The 20,816-nt window shown below is 47.1% G+C and overlaps 1 protein-coding gene across 3 annotated transcripts in view; it reads right to left on the minus strand.

Annotated features, from left to right (window-relative positions):
- SRGAP1 (SLIT-ROBO Rho GTPase activating protein 1) overlaps positions 1-20,816 on the minus strand; it is a 318,865-nt gene that overhangs the window by 171,886 nt on the left and 126,163 nt on the right. For all 3 annotated transcript variants that reach the window (XM_053555895.1, XM_053555894.1, XM_053555897.1), the window contains exons 2-3: positions 17,254-17,449; positions 9,539-9,701 (exon numbers count right to left, since the gene is read on the minus strand). In XM_053555895.1, coding sequence (XP_053411870.1) covers positions 9,539-9,701; positions 17,254-17,449 — 359 coding nt within the window. The remainder of the gene's footprint in view (positions 1-9,538; positions 9,702-17,253; positions 17,450-20,816) is intronic.

Consider the following 20,816-nt stretch of genomic DNA (forward strand, 5'->3'; position numbering starts at 1 on the left):
ATCCAGGACTGAGCTGGCCGCCTTCTCCACACTCCTGGCCCATCACAGCCTCTGTGTCCAAACCCCTCCTCTCACAGGAGGCCTGTCCCCCTTTTCAGTTGCTCCCTCTGAGACCCCTCTCCTCTGCCACCCCAGCCAAGCAGTCACCAAAGGCTACAGATTCTGTCCCCACCACACTGTTCCTCTGTCTCCACTGTCACTGCTGAAGGAGAGTGTCCTCTCTGCTCATCTGGACTCAGAACAATAGCCTCTAAATGGGTGTCTCTGCCTCGAGTCGAACCCCCTTTCAGCCGGCTCGCTGCGCTCCAGGCACGCTGAAAGCTGAGCCGGGCCCTGCCTGGTATAGCCCGTGGATTCTCAACCACTGCCCACACCTCAATCCTGACTTCTCGCTGCTCCAGTCACATCCTTGTCATCTGTCCTCTCTCATCCTTTGATCCACCCACAAAAGATACTGCTTTTTCCCTGTAAAATCTCTGCTCCCGCTCACACCGGGTCTTCGCATACGCTGTCTCTTTCTGGAGCAGTTGTCTACACCTTTCCTCCCCACCTCTGTGCCCTCACTGCCCCATCCAGTGCACTCTCAATAATCCATTCAAATGGCCGCTTTCCTGGCTGCAAGTCTTAAGAAGCAAGGGGCTTCCCTATGGAGCTGAACAATAAACACATTGTTTCTGTAATTAAAATTTTAAAGGTCTGTTCTCCTTCTCGCTGACCTCTGCAGCCCTCCCGGCTGACCTCTGCAGCTCTCCCCACTGACCTCTGCAGCCCTCCCAGCTGACCTCTGCAGCTCTCCCCACTGACCTCTGCAGCTCTCCCCACTGACCTCTGCAGCCCTCCCGGCTGACCTCTGCAGCCCTCCTCTCTGACCTCTGCAGCCCTCCCCACTGACCTCTGCAGCCCTCCCAGCTGACCTCTGCAGCTCTCCCCACTGACCTCTGCAGCCCTCCCAGCTGACCTCTGCAGCTCTCCCCACTGACCTCTGCAGCCCTCCCGGCTGACCTCTGCAGCCCTCCCGGCTGACCTCTGCAGCCCTCCTCTCTGACCTCTGCAGCCCTCCCCACTGACCTCTGCAGCCCTCCCAGCTGACCTCTGCAGCTCTCCCCACTGACCTCTGCAGCCCTCCCGGCTGACCTCTGCAGCCCTCCTCTCTGACCTCTGCAGCCCTCCCCACTGACCTCTGCAGCCCTCCCAGCTGACCTTTGTGGGTGCATCACTGCTCTGACTGCCTCTGACCTCTTTCTCTTTGCAAAGGAGGAGCTTGGGCTCTGCCAATACTGGACCTTGCTGAAATGCCTCAAAACTTCCGTTACGTGGATGCTCCTCATCTGTAGTCTCTAAAACGTATTTAGTAGCTATGCATTACTGTGTCCATTCAGTGAATATTTACCAAGCACCTGCCTTGTGCTGGTCTCTGTCTCCATGATCAATGCAAAGGTCTCTTCCCTCAGGAACTTACACTGGGACTAAAGGGAGACAGAAAGTGAATAATTACATAAATATATAAAAGTCATAAAGAGGTAAGTGCTACAGAGAAAAGGCTGGGGAATTTTGGAGGTGGTGAGTGAGGTGGGAGCCATTAGGAGGTTTGAGTAAGGGGATGATGGTGTCTGCTCACAGTGAAAAGTTAAATTCGGGCACAGTGGCTCACACCTGTGATCCTGGCATCTGGGAGGATGAGGCAGGTGGATTGCTTGAGCTCAGGGGTTTGAGACCAGCCTAAGTAAGCATGAGATCTTGTAACTACTAAAAAGAGAAAAACTAACCAGGCCCTGTGGTGGGCACCTGTAGTCCCAGCTACTCAGGAAGCTGAGGCTAAAAGGTATCTTGAGTCTAAGAGTTTGAGATTGCTGTGAGCTATGATGACCCCATGGCATTCTATCCAGGCTGACAGAGTAAGATTCTGTCTCAAAAAAAAAAAAGGTAAGGGCGGCACCTGTGGCTCATAGGAATAGGGCGCTGGCCCCATATACTGGAGGTGGCAGGTTCAAACCCGGCCCCAGCCAAAAACTGCAAAAAAAAAAAAAAAAAAGTTAAATTATAGTTTTTCGTATTTAAGTATTTGGACGTTTGACAGATAATTTGGGAGGTAGGATGGCTAGAGCCCATGTACAAACTGTGTCTTGCTCACAAGTCCCCTTATTTCATGTCGTTTCATTTTAAACATCCTAATGATGTCTAATCAAATTTCATTATAACCCATAGTGTGTAATTATCAATCAGACCTGGAGAATAGGCTGATTCTCTATTAATAAACAGCAAGTGGACGTGAATTACTTACTGGATATATTTTTTCCATTTCTTTATAGTAGACACTTACATAGTCTGGACCAAGATTTTTCCTTAAGGTTTTAGTTTGCAATAAATAATTGTTTTACTGTATCCTGTTTTTGTATTTTATTGTATTGTGTGTCTTATTATATAATATAGTCATTATATAAAATCAGAAATTATAGTTAGGCAAACAGAAGAAAATAAAAGTAACTTAGAGATACCCATTTAAAATAACCCACACTTCGAGATTTTTTTTTTTTTAACTAAAAGTGCTTTTCGACAACGATTCTCAATGTAATTATGAGTTTAACTACAATCATGCATTGCTTGAAGTCAGAGATCTGTTGTGAGGACTGTGTTGTTAGCTGACTTCCCAGCCATGCAGACATCACGCAGAGCACGTACCCAAACCCCCGGTGTCCTGACAGCACCTCCCACACACCTCGGCCAGGTGGGACAGCCTGCTGATCCCAGGCTCCCAATGCCTGCGGCTGGTCCCTGTACTGAATACTGCAGGCAATTTTGTAACACAATGGTAAGTATTTGTGTATTTAAACCCAGAAAAATTACAGTAAAAATACAGAATGAGAAACAAAATGGTATCCCTGTAGAGGGCAGCTGTAGCCCAATCCCATGAGACCACTGCCAAGTACAGCCTGTCGCTGACACAACGCCTTGCTTGTGGTGTGTGACCTTACCAGCATTAGAGTGTTGGTATTAAAGTATCAAACTGTGACAAAAGCTGTGCTTTCTAAGTTGTTACGTCAAAATTTCAAGGAGACATGCATATATCATCTGCTCCATGTCCTTTTAAGCCTTTTATAAAGCATCTGAACTGATGGTGAATGCCTTACATAGCACCTCGCCTGCCAAGTTTAGAACCAGGCCAGTCGCATACGTCCTGTTCTTACTGAATAATAAAGGCCACACTGTAGACTTAAGCACAGCAGTACCCATGAGGGCCATTTGCTGGGTCCCTGTGGTGTGACTGCCGTCCTGATGAGCAATTCATAAATGCAAATTCAAAATATTTACTAAAGTACTTCAGAAAATTACATCATTGTAAAGAGATGATGGTTGGTTTTTGTTTAGTTCTTTCAAAAATGTTAGCCATAGGGTTGACAAGACCCAAGAGAAGCAGCTGGCAGACTGGACTTGAACTATTCTTATTTATCCAGGCCCTATCAATAATTCAGGTGCCTCTTGAGGCCACCAGAATACCATTGAATTCTTCTGCTACACTGCACTAAAATGCTTTGACGAAGTTTCTCTTGTTATATTATTTACTACTTTTGCATAAGCATACTAAGACGTATGCGGTAGCTCTCTGCTAACAGAACAGTCAATTTATTTTTCAGGGAATATAATGTAGTCATTAGCAACTCAGTCATGACCCTCATCACTCCAGAAAAGCAAAAGACAAAAATTCCATTTAAGACATGAAATCCTAGCAATCTTCTAAGGCCACCCACTGACCCAACAATTGTACTTCAAATAATGTAATATAAGAAAAAAAACGTAGATGTGTAAAAGATTTAAATGTCTCCAAACAGAAAAATAACAGATAATGAAGGACTACATATGCATGAAGCATCCTATTTTAAAAGATTACTTTCAGACATGAGACACGCTAATAGTATTTTACACGAAAGGGCCTGTTCTCAAGCCATATGTAATGAAAGCTCAATTTTGTAAAATACTTATATGTACATTTGCATATTACATACATGTATACATTCAAATATTATAAAGATAGAGCCAAAAATACTAACAGTAGGTAGTACTAAATAACGGTGATTTGTTGTATATTTTAGCATCTTCTAAATTTCTACAATGAATATATGTTTTTATATTCAAAAGAAATAGATTCTTTCTGGGCATATACAGACTAGTAGTTTCCGGATGTTGTAAAACTTATGGACAATTTTTTTTCAAAACAAGGTCAGCACCTTAGCGATCCCTAGTAGACTGGTATCCTCATTAACTTACACTAGAGCATTCCTTTGAATATTAACCTACTTGAAGTGGTCTGTTTGAAAGCATACCTTTGCCCTCCATGAAATATCTTTGGTTTGGTTGGTTTTGATCAAAATAAAAAACAACAATAAATCGTAATAATCTGTCCTTCCATTCAGATTCAACCACACAATCAGCAACATCAAAAGTGACGTGACCAAATTCTTGTGCACGTGATTCTGACAACCTGCAGCATTTACGGCAAAGAAAGATTATTCTCGGTGGCTTGGGGCCGTCTCTGCCGCTTTGAGTCCCTCCCGGTAACCTGGATGTTTGACAGATTTTGCTGCCTTGTCCCAGGAATATCATCGTTCATGGTTTTCATAAGAAATGAACAATAGCAAGAACCACAGTATCCTGCTTTGCAGAAGTTTCTGACACTTTACACTGAGTGACATCTCCAATTACCATCAAAAAACACCAACAGACCAGCTGAGTCTGCAGCAGCTATGAACTATCTGAGACCCAAGGGCAAGGACGAGGGTCCAGACTAGTCTGCCTGGGTCTGCAATCAGCCCCCTGAGCACTGTGTGAGTTATATACCTGCTGGGTAGCTGTGAGGGTGTGCAGAGGGCAGGCCTTGGTGCACAGACAAAGCTCAGTAAATGGGAGCTTACAATGCCATTATTACAGCTGAAGAAAAGATAAAGGATCCTTATACGCATCCTAATGCAAACCAAGGAAGGATAAAAGCATATCATTAACTTTAAAATAATCCATGGGAAAATGACAGAATTCAAGATAATTTAAAATGCAGAGAGGCTGGGCATGGCGTCTCATACCTGTAATCCTAGCACTCTGGGAGGCTGAGGTGGGCAGACTGCTTGAGCTCAGGACTTTGAGACCAGCCTGAGCAAGAGCGAGACACCATCTCTACTAAAAATAGATAAAATAAGGTAAGAGGATCACTTCAGCCCAAGAACTTGAGGTTGCTGTGAGCTATGATGTCACAGAACTCTAGCCAGGGCACCGGAGTGAGACTCTGTTTCAAAAAATAAAATAAAATACAGAGATAATTCAATATATTCGAACGCTACCATTTTTTTATACACTCATTTAAACTACATACTCTCATTAATGTTCTTAAAATTGGTAAATAAGATATTCTGATCAGTTGCTTAAATACAGTGACTACTACAAGCTGGAGGTAGCCTGCCCCGTGCCTGCTGGCACTAATTCCGTTTCTCTGCACAGCAGCTCGGGAACCGCACGTTTCCTGGCTCAGCACCAAGCCAGATGCGGGGCAGCCCCTCTCAGCATGAGAAACGGACAGAAGGAAACAGGATCTCAGGACTGCGGAAGCAGGGCTGGAGAACAGGGCCACAGGCTCAGCAGCCCTTGTTCCTTGGGAAAGAAGTGAGGGTTGCTAATGAAATAAAACCTGTGACCTTCTCCTAAAACTGCCAAGTAGAACTGAAGAAGGTAAAACCAGAGTCCTTTCCTGTTCCTGTCTGCACTGGCAACACCAACAGAGGGTCTCAAATAACTCTTGTTGAAGGAATGAAAAAGTCAAGCAATTCAGCTACAATGATGTTGTGAGGGTGTTTGTCACACAGACTCCTCAGTGAGGACATATTTAGTATAATATCTGATATAACCTCACATTACGTAGTTATCTCAGGTATGTAGACCATGTGTTCACAATACAGAGCATAATAAAGATGCTGGCTACAAGTTACTCTGGATTTATTTACAAAGGCAGGTACTTCCAAGACCATATAACTACTAACAGCTAAGCCAGAACATCTGATTTCAGAGTCCAAAAGCTCAATTAGTATGTTATTTTGACCAATAGGCTTCATTTAGAGTTATAAAGGTTTAAATCTGAAATACGCAATATCTGAATAATTGGGTATTGTTTCTAAAAGTCTTCCCTTTTGGTACCTGTTGAAAACTTTCTTTCATGTGTAGGCAGCTCTGTCTAGACTGGTTCTGTCATAATGAACGGTTAAGTCTGGAGCTGTTCCCTATAATGCATGGAACTGGGGATTCCTACACACGTCCTCTGATTATTATATCCTTTGGATACAAAAACATTCCTGGAATTACCTGTGCCAAACTCCCCAATTGACAGAACAGTTTGGGTGAGTGGATTTTCTGCCTTTGACTAAACTGAATGAGATATAGCCATGTATGGGGCCGGAAGCAGTGAGGCCACAGCGCCCACCTGGGCCTCAGCACAGCTGGGGAGATTTCTGAAAAATGAGGGACTCAGAATCCCCTCCCGAGAAAGGTGACCAGCACTACCTCGCTGGGACTCTGCAGCAGGGCTGAAGGCCCTGCAGACCGGCCTGGTGGTTTCTTTCCACTTGGACAGAACAAGGATGGTGAAAAAACTGAAGAGGAAGGCTGGTGATAAGGTCGGGGGACAGCAGAGAAGGTGAGTCTTGCTTTCTAATCCAAGGGGATCTGAAATTATTTGGACTCGATAGACACAGGTGCTGGCTTCCTGTTCTTTCAGAGGCTGAGCTGGGGAGAGCCAGGTGCTCAACACACCCTTTGCCTCTCCTAGTCTTTCTCCTTCCAGCGTCACAGCTGGAAAGGTGAGGTGTGCAGCCTCTGTGTTCACCAGAGGTAGAGAGAATTTGATCTCTGCTCCCACAGTCCCTGTTACCCTCCAGCTGGTCAGCAATGGTTAGGAGAGAGAAGATGGTTCAAGAAGCAGGAACATTCACCCTCCTTAATCCAAGGTAGCTAGGAGTCCATGGAATATAAGTAGTTTTTGAGGACTATGCTTCTGAGTCCCAGAAAATCTAGATAAGAAAACTCCTTGGTAGCAGACAGGGGGCATGTCTGTCTGTCTGTCTCTGAGTGTGTGTGTGTGTGTGTATGTATATATGTGTGCTATGCGTGTATGTTTACTGTGCATTCCCCAGACCTCTATTCAAAAGCCAGGGACTCGTTCCCCCAGCTACTAGGAATATTGGCTGCTGGCTGATGCAGCTCACAGCTAAGCCCTCTGGCGATTACCCCTGGGAATTACCTCCACCAAGGGGAGCTGCCACCTTACCCCGATATTTACTTACTCCCTCCTCAAGAGCAGCCGGATCTACTGACTGCAAAGCAAAGGCCAGAACTCCTTCTTGGGTGTGAGACCTCGCAAAGGCCGGCCCAGCCCCCGGGCACCCACACTTCAGCCTCTCACTCTCTGCACAGTCTGGCTTTCCTCACCCCCATCAAAAGTCCAGAGCACTCTCTCTAGTCTTTTGAATGATCTCCCAAGATCAGAACATAAGTGAGCAGAAGGGCTGAGCCCTGAGTCCAGGGCTACCTCACTCTTAGCCCGAGATTTCTATCAACTGTAACAAGTCCTTGCCTTTGGTTTACAAAATGCACACACAGGTAACATAGCCAGACCCTCAAAGCCACTTCTCATCTTCCTGTCCTTTCCAGCCTCACGTGGCGTCACCCACTTCCCACCATGCCTGGTCCTCTGACATGGAGCTCCCTCGCTGAGAGCGGCATGCTTTCACTCCCGTAGCCCTGCACCCCAGGAGCTCGCTGTCCTCTGCTTGGCCAGGCACTCCTCCTCCTCTGGCAACTCTCACTTCAAATCTTCCCTCTCCCATGGAGGCTTCCTGATCCTCAGGCAGCGTCAGCATTTGCAGCCTCCAGCTCCCACGATGGGTCCTGCACCCTCAGCACAGTAACTGGCAATTACCGCAAGGAGCTCCTTGCAGGCAGGGACATGCCTCCTCCGGCCAGGCCTGTCATGGCTGTTCTGTTGAGTGGGTAAACAAACGAACTCGGGGAGGGGCTGGGTGGACGGGAAGCATCACATAGTGTCACCCAAATCTGGATAAACTGTAGCTCTTCTTCGTAGCTCTTCTAACACCTATCAGCATGGTCTCCTGCTCATAAGAGATGCTCAGAAGATCCCCCTGAGCCAAACGAGGCCTCAGCAGAAAGGCTGATTTATAAGAACATTAGTTCACTTTCGGGGCTGAGTCTGCACTAGTTTTTAAAGCTCTCATTATTTAAGACACATGGGGTGTTTCTCTGTGTGTTATCTTCTTAATTAGTATGCTCCTTAATTCCAATTGTTAAAATTTCTCCTTTCTTTGAAAAAAATTTTTTCTATTTAACAGAGCACAAGCTGACATAGAGCTTGCTGAACTCCGTTTCTAGGTCAGAAATCAAACCTAACGTGGATACGTCGAACGTGACTCAGAAGCTTTCCAGCTGGCTGTGTAACACTGCTTCTTTGTTTTAAGGGGACCCTTTGAAACATAAATACATTACTAATCTTCAGGGCTCACCCCCAAAACTAACGACTACTTCCTAACAGGTGCAGGGGCAGGTACAGGCCACGGTACTAATGATCAGCAAAAACTGGGTGGGTGGGGGGACCCTCATTCTACAAGGCGTAGAAGAAAGTCAGTCTTACTGGGCAAGTGGCTGTGTTCTCTGAATGGGAAATGGTCCTACTCTACCATTGTGCTCAACAACAATGTACAAATAACAAAAACCTTGCTGAGAGTCGGCTGAGACTAGCAGTGATGACAAGAAGCCTTAAAACCCAGGTCTGGTTCCCAGCGCACGTGGGAAGGAAGATGCTCTCGGGAGGAAGCACTGAGTTTTCTGTGCCCTGTGGAGTCTGCCTCATGTGGCTCGCACAGCCCCCGCTGCTGGGCTGGTGGGAGCGAGGCTAGGCTGTGATAATCTCTGTGTGAACAGCACGTGTGGTCACCCTGTTTGTTACAAGTCTCTGATCACGTGTGAGCTCACAACACAGAATTCAAGGCCCTCCTCCGTGTCTGATTATTTACAAGTCCCTAAGGGTGGAGGGGCAGCGGGCAGGTCTCTCTCATCCCAAACCTTTGCTGACACCACTCAGCTCACAGACTCACTGGGTCACAACTCCGCAAGTGAGCATGGCTGTTCAGGGTCGCTTCTTATTCTATGAATTTAAAACATTCACTCTCCTAATTTTTTCGAGTTACTATTCTCAGACCTGGTCATGGGGAAAGCAGTTATCAGAAAGCATATAGGGGAGGGGGGTTGTGGGTCCCCACATAGAAACTACACTGTGGGGGTTCATGGGTCGAGAAAGCACACTGTGGGGGGTCATAGGTTCAGAAAGTACACCTTAGGGTTCATGGGCCCAGAACGCCCACTGTGGGGTTATGGATCCAGAAAGCACAGTGGTGTTAGTGGGCCCAGAACATGCACTGTGGGGTTCATGGGCCCAGAACACACACTTGGGGGCTGTAGGCCAAGAACCTGCGCTGTGGGGCTTGGGCCGCACCTTCTTGAACATCCGTGTGGAGTCCTCGCTGATCTGTGTGAACCGGGTGATCACATTGTTCAGGTAGATGTCACTCAGGGTGGCGTGGTCCTTGCTCTCTCGCCTCACTTGGTTCAGGAGCAGATACCAGCAGTTCACGGGAGACAGCAGGTTCTGGTCTTTCCTAGGTGGTGGGGAAAGACAGAATTACCGTCTGTGTCAACGCTGTCCCAACCAGCTGGGTACAGTCCCCAGAGCAAACTAGGGCGCCACCACAGATGGAAACCATCACCATGAGCACTGCTCAGCCCAGCCCAGCCATAGGATGGCCTCCTGCCTACACCCAGCTTGGCCAGCCACCCTCCAGGCCAGGAAGGAAAAATGTGGCCTGGGAACACGGGTGAAAACCCATACTCCTGACGGGGCCTGGGGACCCTGCACACAGAAAAACCATACTCCTGACAGGGCCCGGGGACCCTGCACACAGAAAACCCATACTCCTGACAGGGCCCCGGACCCTGCACACATAGCACGTAGGTAGCTGGGAAAACCCACCTCCCTGATGGGGCCTGGGCCCCTGCACACAGAGTGTGCAGGCAGCCGGGCCTTCAGCTTTAAACACCCCACTGAAGAAAGCAAGTTATGTCTGCATAAAAGTCTACTAACTACCATCCCAGACAGACTGTGGTTAACCACTGCACGCAGTCTGCTTGAGTGTTCCGCCTGTCGCTGGAAAAGAAGTCGGCTAGTTATGCTTTCCATGGAACATAAATTCGAGGATTACTTATTAGTCCACTGACACATAACCTTTAGCCTTCAGAGTGTTCCTGGGAAACAGAACTGCCCTGCATCACCTCAAGGCTCGTGAAGGAACCAAGAAGTCTGCTGGCTTGTGACTTGTCATCTGTCCTGTTGAAACCCATTCAACCATTTCATATTTATAACTGCTCCTTATTTTATCCTAGATAAAACGAAAAGTGAATATGAACCAGAAAAGGAGACTCTTAAAAAATCTTAAAGAAAAACTCCAAACAAAAACAGTGAGTCACTGGGTATCACTGCTTTAAAAAGGGTAATTTAAAAAATTTTGATTTTTACTTTAAAAGCTAACTGTAAAATGGCAAAACAACCCAGAATATTTATACTAACACGGGAACACATGTGCCATCTTTCTTTTGTGAGACAGTGTCTCACTCTGTCCCCAGGCTAGAGTGCTATGGTGTTGTCATAGCTCACAGAAACCTCACACTCCTCAAGTGATCAAGTGATCCTCCTGCCTCAGCCTCCCTGCTAGCCGGGACTACAGGTGCCCACCATGACACCCGCTACGTTTTCTATTTTTTAGTAGAGATGGGGTCTTGCTCTTGCTCAGGCTTGTCTCAAACTCCAAAGCTCAAGGGATCCTCCCACCTCAGCTTCCCAGGCGCTGGGATTACAGGCGTGAGCCACCGCACCTGGCCCACAAGTGCCATTTAACGCAGATTTGTTATTCTCCCACTATTCATGATCACTTGTGACCATGAATGTTAATCGAGTTAGGAAAGAAATGGTTAAGTTAGGTCTTTCTGCCTCTAAGTCTTTCGGATTCAGGTTTAATATGCAGCAAGTCACACCCTCTCTTGAAGAGAAAGAAAGTAGAAGATGAAACCAGGAAGGGGCTTGAGGAAGGAAGGCCTGATCGGGAGTCCGTGCACGCTGCCCATCAGAGCAACCCCAGTCTTCCCACTGGCACAGTAAGAGTTTCACCCTCCACCTGGGACCCTTCTTGTTTCTCAAAGCACCAGGCAAGGGGTGGTGGCTCCACAGCAGGTGTCTGCAGTGTTTCCACTAATGTTCTCCAGCTGCCAGCTGCAGGGGGAAACTTGACCTTGTTTACACTAACTTGCCTGTGTCTCTTTGGTGCTGCAGGGGCGACACAGTCTTTGTGTCCTCAGAGCCCCATAGTGTGTACTAAATGTTGCTTCTCATTCACTGAATAAACGCATTATCCTTATTCCCTTAACAGCAGTAGTGGTAATAATGATGTCAACAGCCAAAACAGCAGTGGTCAGGCCCTGAGCACCTCCTGTGGGAAGGGGACTCGGGTGGAGACTGTGGGTGCTGCCCATGTCCTGTCCAGGTCCAAACCCCAGAGCTGTCGCTTCTTAGCTGTGTGATCTCAGGCTAATTATTTTACCCATTCTGTGCCTCAGCTGCTTCTGTACTTACCTCGTAAGGTTACTACGCAGAGTATTCTAGTTACTGTATGTTTTTACACGCTTACGACAATGCCTCGCCACACAGTAAGTTCTGCATAAAGTTAGCTGTTTCTATCCAGGGCTGTTTGACAGACGCTGGGGACACTGACTCTGCGTGGTCCCTGGCACTGCTGTATTAGGCAGACATCCTTCGTGTCCTTTCTATCAATGAGGGAAGTGAGGCTTGGCAAGGCTTGTGATTTGACAAAAGACCAAAGCTAGTGACAGAGTCTTTGAGACCAGGGAGGCTGAGCTATGCCTTGGTCTTTCCACTACTCAGTGGCAACTCTGGGTCAAGGGTTGTTCTATGCAATAAGCATCCCCAAACGAAACAAGAACTGGACTCCACAGTCGAGCTTCATTGGCTGGTAACATTAGTGTGTTGAAGATGTAACGTGTTTGGTAGAGAGGGCACAGTGCGTGCATGTCCCACGGCAGCCGTCAGTCACAGTAAGGATTCTGTCCTGTTCCTCACTGACAGTCAGTCCTAAAGCCTCATTTACTAGTGAGGAAACCAGGTTCAGAGAGGTCAAGTGGAGCCAGTAGGCATATCCAGGTCTTGACCTCGTTAATAAAGCATGTCTTTGAGTCTTCCTAATCCTGGCAGACTTATGATTCCTCTTATTCAATAATAAATATACTCAAGTCAAAGAAAATCTCAGACTGCTCTCCCTTTGAGGGAAACTACCAAACAAACTAGGAGGGAACAAAGTGGCAGAGGCTCCTGAGGGCAGAGGAAGGTCTGAGGACCCACCTGGGGTCTTGGAGGAAGGTCTGAGGACCCACCCGGGGTCTCAGCTCACAACAGTTACCAAGTGCAGACAAACCCAGAAGACACTGACGACGTGTGGAGTGGGTGAAGTGACTGTCTTCTTATCTGCAATTGCTTTTAAAAAGGAACACTCACTGTAACTGTGTACACACATGCGTGGCCCCTCTTTCCAGCCCAGTCTGTCAAGGACATTTGCCATTTGCTCACCCTGGAGTCTTCCTTTTTTTTTTTGCAGTTTTTGGCCAGGGCTGGGTTTGAACCTACCACCTCCGGCCTATGGGACCAGCGTCCTACTCCTTGGAGACACATGCACCGCCCTCACCCTGGAGTCTTCATTAAGAATTATTTCTATGCTCAACCAACGCTAAAGGTTAAAAGCATCTGAGAGTGGGGTGAGGGGAGAGAGGGAGAGACAGAGAGGGAAGGAAGGAGGGATGGGTGGGGAGGAAGAGTAAGAGAAGAGAGAGGGAGAAAGTGAAAGGGGAGGGGGGCAGAGGCATTCTTTATCTGGAATGGTTCTGCATTTGCCTCTGCAAAGTTGCCCCAAGCAGAGTTCCCACCCTACTTTGTGTGTAGGATCCAAGGCCGTGGGGGTGTGAGGTGAGAGCCCCGAGGCAGCCGTGGAGCAAGGCAGAGATGTGCTTCCCAACAGCCCTGCTGTTGGAGCCTAGGCTGAGCAGACAGGGCTCCCGTGCCCCGCACAAGTGGGCAGACAGTTTTCTGACTGACCGCTTCCCCGAGATGGCAGCTTTTTGGCTCCTAGGATGAATGTGGCAGGGCTGGTGGTGGGGGACCCTCAGTGCCAAATTTTTACCTTGCACAAACCTCTTCCCACATGGGTTTAAAGGCTTGAGACGACTTCCACTTGGGTTTCCAGTCCCCTCTTCCTCTTTTGGCCCGTGGAAATTTCCCTGACTTTCCTGTGAGTTCAGTTATATATTTAACAGAGTGTTTATTACATACTTATCCAGAATTTCTGAGAGTTTTGTAGCAGGTATGTTTTCAGATTATCAAATCTGTGAAAGTCTGTGCTGTCTTCTGACTGTCTCTCCCACAGGTACACGTCTCCCATCTGCAGGGTGGCTGATTGTCACTGCATGAGGTCTCTGTCTTCATTATTTTTTTAAGAGTTGGGGGTCTTGCTATGGTGCCCAGGCTGGTCTCAAATTCCCGGCCTCAAGGGATCCATCTACCTTGGCCTCCCAAAGTGCTGGCATTACAGTTATGAGCCATGGCACCTAGCAGGTCTTTGTCTTCATTGTAAAATGAAGGTGTCAGCAGATCATCTTTCTACTTAAAACTCTCTGAGGCTTCTCATGCTGTCAGGAGGATGCACAGGACTCTGTGACCCGCTACAGTGCACCCCTGCAGCCATGCAGCCCACACCTCTCTGCTCACCACCCACCACCTCACACTTCACACCTCACCCCCTCACAGCTCACACCTCACCATCTCACACCTCACAGCTCACACCTCACCATCTCACAGCTCACCACCTCACAGCTCACACCTCACCACCTCACATCTCACAACTCACCACTTCACAGCTCACATCTCACCACTTCACACCTTACCTCACAGCTCACACCTCACCATCTCACAGCTCACACCTCACCACCTCACATCTCACAGCTCACACCTCACCACCTCACAGCTCACACCTCACCACCTCACAGCTCACACCTCACAGCTTACACCTCACCATCTCACACCTCACCACCTCACAGCTCACACCTCACCAGCTCACACCTCACAGCTCACACCTCACCACCTCACAGCTCACACCTCACAGCTCACACCTCACCACCTCACATCTCACAGCTTACACCTCACCAGCTCACACCTCACCACCTCACAGCTCACACCTCACCACCTCACATCTCACACCTCACAGCTCACACCTCACCACCTCACATCTCACACCTCACCACCTCACACCTCACCACCTCACAGCTCACACCTCACCACCTCACATCTCACACCTCACAGCTCACACCTCACCACCTCACATCTCACACCTCACCACCTCATAGCTCACACCTCACCAGCTCACACCTCACAGCTCACACCTCACCACCTCACAGCTCACAGCTCACACCTCACAGCTCACACCTCACCACCTCACATCTCACACCTCACAGCTTACACCTCACCACCTCACATCTCACACCTCACAGCTTACACCTCACCATCTCACACCTCACCACCTCACACCTCACCACCTCACACCTCACCACCTCACAGCTCACACCTCACCACCTCACATCTCACACCTCACCACCTCACAGCTCACACCTCACCAGCTCACACCTCACAGCTCACACCTCACCACCTCACAGCTCACACCTCACCACCTCACATCTCACACCTCACAGCTTACACCTCACCAGCTCATACCTCACCACCTCACAGCTCACACCTCACCACCTCACATCTCACCACCTCACATCTCACACCTCACAGCTTACACCTCACCACCTCACACCTCACCACCTCACAGCTCACACCTCACAGCTCACACCTCACCACCTCACATCTCACACCTCACACCTCACCACCTCACAGCTCACACCTCACCACCTCACATCTCACACCTCACAGCTCACACCTCACCACCTCACATCTCACACCTCACCACCTCATAGCTCACACCTCACCAGCTCACACCTCACACCTCACCACCTCACAGCTCACAGCTCACACCTCACACCTCACCACCTCACATCTCACACCTCACAGCTTACACCTCACCAGCTCACACCTCACCACCTCACATCTCACACCTCACAGCTTACACCTCACCATCTCACACCTCACCACCTCACACCTCACCACCTCACAGCTCACACCTCACCACCTCACATCTCACAGCTCACACCTCACCACCTCACATCTCACACCTCACCACCTCACAGCTCACACCTCACCACCTCACATCTCACACCTCACAGCTTACACCTCACCATCTCACACCTCACCACCTCACACCTCACCACCTCACAGCTCACACCTCACCACCTCACATCTCACAGCTCACACCTCACCACCTCACATCTCACACCTCACCACCTCACAGCTCACACCTCACCAGCTCACACCTCACAGCTCACACCTCACCACCTCACAGCTCACACCTCACCACCTCACATCTCACACCTCACAGCTTACACCTCACCAGCTCATACCTCACCACCTCACAGCTCACACCTCACCACCTCACATCTCACCACCTCACATCTCACACCTCACAGCTTACACCTCACCACCTCACACCTCACCACCTCACAGCTCACACCTCACCAGCTCACACCTCACCATCTCACACCTCACCACCTCATAGCTCACACCTCACCACCTCACAGCTCACACCTCACCACCTCATAGCTCACAGCTCACCTCACCACCTCACAGCTCACACTTCACCACCTCACATCTCACACCTCACAGCTTACACCTCACCACCTCACAGCTCACACCTCACCACCTGATACCTCACACCTCACAGCTCACCACACTGGGCTACTATGATCTGTACACCTGCCTACACCCCTTCTATGCCAACTTCTTACCACCATGTTCCTTCCCCACATCCAGAATATCTTCATCTGCTCCAACAGAGGATATGACCAGCCAACTTGCCCTTCAGGTCTTTGTTTAGATGCCACTTCCTCTAAGGCCATCCCTTGACCGTCACTAGAGAACAGATCCCAGACAGCTGTCTGGACGTCCTGCTCTCACCCCTGTTGGAGCACGTGTACCTTTCACGGGTATCGCCTACTTACTTGTCTCTCTCACTGTCTCTAGGACTTGGATTATAAAGAAAATTTCATTATCAGAATAGCCTACAGGCATTTTTAAACAGATAAGTACAGTGAATGTAAGGTTTAATTATGCTCACTCGTAATTTACTAATTACCCTGGTTTTAAATCAATCTCAATTGCAATGACCATAAAGATGATGGGTGAGGGGTGCAGGGAGCACTAAACCTGAGACACCCTCATTACTTATTTTCATATAAAATCACTGGGGAAATCCTGAGGACTCTGCTTAAAGAAGCAGCTATTTTAAATCTGTCCTACCTGGGCAGGTATCAACTGCCAATATCTTGGAATTAGGAATTTTATAAACATTTACCTTCTCTTTTTACATATAAAGTTATCCACATATATATGAATGAGAAAAATGTCAAGAGAATACTATTAGTTTAAAATAATAAATTGGGGCCGGGTGCCGTGGCTCATGCTGTAATCCCAGCACTTGGGAGGCTGAGGCAGGTAGATTGCTTGAGCTCACAGGTTCGAGACCAGCCTGAGCCAAAGCGAGATCCCATCTCTAAAAGATAGCCAGGTGTTGTGTGGGCACCTGTAGTCCCAGCTACTTGGGAGGCTGAGGCAAAAGAATCACTTGAACCCAAGAGTTTGAGGTTGCTGTGAGCTGTGATGCCAAAGAGTTTGAGGTTGCTGTGAGCTGTGATGCCAAAGAGTTTGAGGTTGCTGTGAGCTGTGATGCTACAGCACTCTATAGAGGGTGACATAGTGAGACTCTGTCTCAAAAAAAAAAAAAAAGAAATTGTTGAGCATAAGTAACAAATGTAGGGCATTGCTTTTATTTATGGGAGTACGCCCACCACTTGCTTCTCAGACAAAAGTGGAAAAATCTAAAACCAGTACAGGTGGCAAAAAGGAAGATACCACATTGGAAAGGCAAATTTGAAAGTCTCTCTTACTTGTACTGTTGGTGATCCTTAGTGCTTCTTGTTTTTGCCATGAACCTTTCTGCTAACTTCTCTAGGTTCCGAGAATATTCCGTCTCAATTTCAGCTTTTTTTCGGAAGAAATCTTGCAGGTCCTGGAGAAGCTGGACTCGCATCTCCGTTTGCTGTTCCAGGCATTTTTGTTGTTCTACAAGTTGAGCTCGAATTTCTAGGAGGAGAAGAGAACTCATTTGATGATTCCATGAAAATTTGTGAGTTTTACTAGTATGTGCAAGAGATAAGTCATGAATACCATTACACATTTAGTTCTGTACGGGACCTCTGTGAGAAAGCTGTGTACAGGCTAGTTCTTTAAATAAGATATCTGCTCACCCTTTAATAGAACAAGACAAGCCTCAGGAAAGAATGTAATAATTAGAATGGAAATATGGGTTACATTTGTAATGCCACAAACCCTTGTGGAGTCATGAGGAGAAAAAATTAAAGCCTTTCAGATAAATCCGTAACATGTGACATCTTTGGGTAGCTGGGAATGCCGTAACTTTTTCAGCAGCATTTTACCTCAACTATCCTTTTTGAGTCTGAATGGCAAAGAAATGGGTGTTATTTCTTCTAAACTCCGAACTACTACACATTTGCCAGTTGGCACCTACAGAGACTGACATCTAGTAATTTTTATTTAAGTGCGTAAATTTCTAGTTTGTAAAACACACAGCTTCAGGGCGCACTGGGACGTCCAGCCTAAGAATGACTTCTTCCTAGGTCCAGTAATCCGTTCCTCAGAGGGCAGTCTCCAGGGTCCACTTTACTATTCTGTTCACACAGTCCAGGCCCCTTCACTTGGCCTTGGCCTTCACTTTTTACATATTGCTCAAACTAACACCCTTATTAGTGCATGTAATCCTGGAGGAATCCTTTCACAATTTTAATACATTAGGAATACAAAGGTTAGTCATTTGGTGATTTAGCAAGAGCACGGAAACAAAAATGTGGCATGCAAAAGTATCTATCAATGACTGTAACAAAGAAAAATGTGTGTTTTGGAAAACTAGATACAGTAACTAATAACTACTGATTTGTTTTTTTCCCTAAGAATTAGAGCCAACCTCCAAATACAAGAATATCATGCCAGAAAATTTCTGTATTTCATCTTCCCCAGTGTTGCTGGGGTTGGATCTAATTCAGTATGGAGTTAGTAGAATAAAAGTCCAAATAACGCCACTTTGACTTCTTCCTATTGCTCCTCTTTGATAGGGAAGGACTGCACTGGCAGAGCAGGACGCACGAGCTTGGCCGTGTTGATTTAACCTGGTTCACTGGTATCAGGGCAGTCAAGTTCTAAGTGGGAAGTCAGGAAATCTGCTCAATTTAATAATAGCTAAAATTAATCCATTTGGGGTGTGATTCTGTACCCTAAAGAAGTAAGTAATGGTATTATCCCCCATTTTACAAAGAATAAATTGAAGTCCAAGGAGATTAAATACTTGAGGTCTTCAGGTGTTAACCTCCAACCCAGGCCTCTCACATACTTCCCTTCCTCCTTCTAGCCATCATATATTTTTTGAGCACCTGTACTGTGCTGAGCCCATATCCTGGCAAAGAAGACATAATAACTAATGAAACAAGCTCTTCATCCTCAGTACGGCCACGCTCCAGGCAGTGCTGGGTTTGGGGGTCCGGGGGGAGACACAGAAGCGGCTCCCAGTGTCCTCTCTTGGTTTTCCACCTCTAGATGGGGGATCTTACCATGAGCCTCACGGAAGTGTGGGGAGCACATTATTACAGGGTTTTAACTACCCTGGGTGGCATCTGGATTGTAGTCAATCACAGTAACTGTTTTCCAATACAGTATTATAATCAGCACGTCTGCCAAAGTCTCTCTCCCAAAATGGAGCTATTTTGTTTCATTATCAAGGGTGGGGGTATTTCTCGTTCAGGAATCCCAGTACGTCTTTTAAGATGAGGTAATTTTAGCATGTCTTACTGTGCTAAGAAAAAATAAATCAGTCATCTCAGGGTGTCAACTGGTGCTCTCTGCTTTTTCCTTTTAAATTAAACTGCCTTGGTGCCAAATAAAAAATAAAAGTGGCGGAGAATACACATCTCATCACAGGCACACATTTTAAAATGTGTCTTCCCGCACCTCAGTTTAAAATAGTCTCTTAACCTGTGCTCGTCAGAACTTAAAATCAAGAGGTCGGGAGCTGTGAGAAGGACTTGACTTAGACAATTAAATTCACACCCTCATTTTACAAAGGGTAACTGTTACTTTATGTTATCTAGGATTTTCAGTCAAAAGAGGATACTTGCAGTATTTTCAACAATAGTGAAAATTTACAGAGACTGAATCTAGAATATCATTGTGAGAAAAAGTGCTTTAAAAAATGAAGCAAAATCTATTTACTGCTTCAATTTAGAAAAGTTTAGACAAGCAAGGACAGGATCATTGAAAAAGATCATTTTTTAAAAAATCAGCATGAAGAGTCTACTCTACGAAGAGTCTCATTAGGGAGAGAAAATCTTTATGTCCTTGTAGGTCACCAGCACCTCCAGCCGACCCAACGCAGCAGTCACATTCCTGCACAAATGGCCAGGATGATCCTAACGTGATTTCTGTACATTTAAGCTACGCTTAGATGGCACCAAAGAAGTTAAAGGATTTGTAATAAACAAATAAATGGCTAAAATTAATGCTTGGTCACATAAATTTAGGTTTGCTGTTCAGAACAGATCCAAATTGAGCTAGGCCCCCCAGGTGGCTGCAGCCCTGTCATTGTGGGAACTACAGGATCACTGGGGCTAGAACGGGTGAAAACAAAACAGGAAGGGTACTTTCTAGAAAAACCGAGAGCCTGATTTCCCTCCCACCCCCAGATTCTTTGACAGTCTTTCCTTGGCTTCCTTAGGTCAGTACTGGTCACCATCATTGTTTCCAGACTCAAGGTTCAACTTAGTTTGGTTGGACAAGTGATCATGGAATTTCCGTTTCGTGTTAGGCAGGGTCGCAGACACTGAAGATTCAGGGTTTGTGGCTACTGCTCCTGAACAGATGTCAGCGTCACATGCTCAGGGCTCCAGTGAAGGGCCAGGAAGCAAAGAGGGCTGAGCTGAGTCAGACCGGAAGAGCCTGGCAGACACCATGCCTTGAGGAATGAGCAAGGTACCAGACAGACAGGTGTGCTCACCAGGGAAAGACAGCACGCAGGATGGGAGAAAATGTTTGCAAATCTTATATCTGATAAGTAGCTTCTACAGAGAGCACATAAAGAACGCTTGTAACTCAACAATAAAAACAAAAACCCAAGTTTGTTTATTTATTTATTTTTGGCACAGAGTCTCACTCTGTCACCCTGGGTAGAGTGCCCTGGTATCATATAGCTCATAGCAACCTCAGACTCTTAGACTCAAGTGATCCTCTTGCCTCGACCTCCCAAATAGCTGGGACTATAGGTACCTCCAAAAACACCCTACTAGTTTTTCTATTTTCATTAGAAACAGGTCTTGTTCCTGCTGAGGCTGGTATCAAACTCCTGAGCTCAAGGGATCCCCCCTCCTTGGCCTCCCAGAGTGCTAAG

The sequence above is a fragment of the Nycticebus coucang genome, chromosome 12 (assembly GCF_027406575.1).
Source record: "Nycticebus coucang isolate mNycCou1 chromosome 12, mNycCou1.pri, whole genome shotgun sequence".
Taxonomy (NCBI): Eukaryota; Metazoa; Chordata; class Mammalia; order Primates; family Lorisidae; genus Nycticebus; species Nycticebus coucang.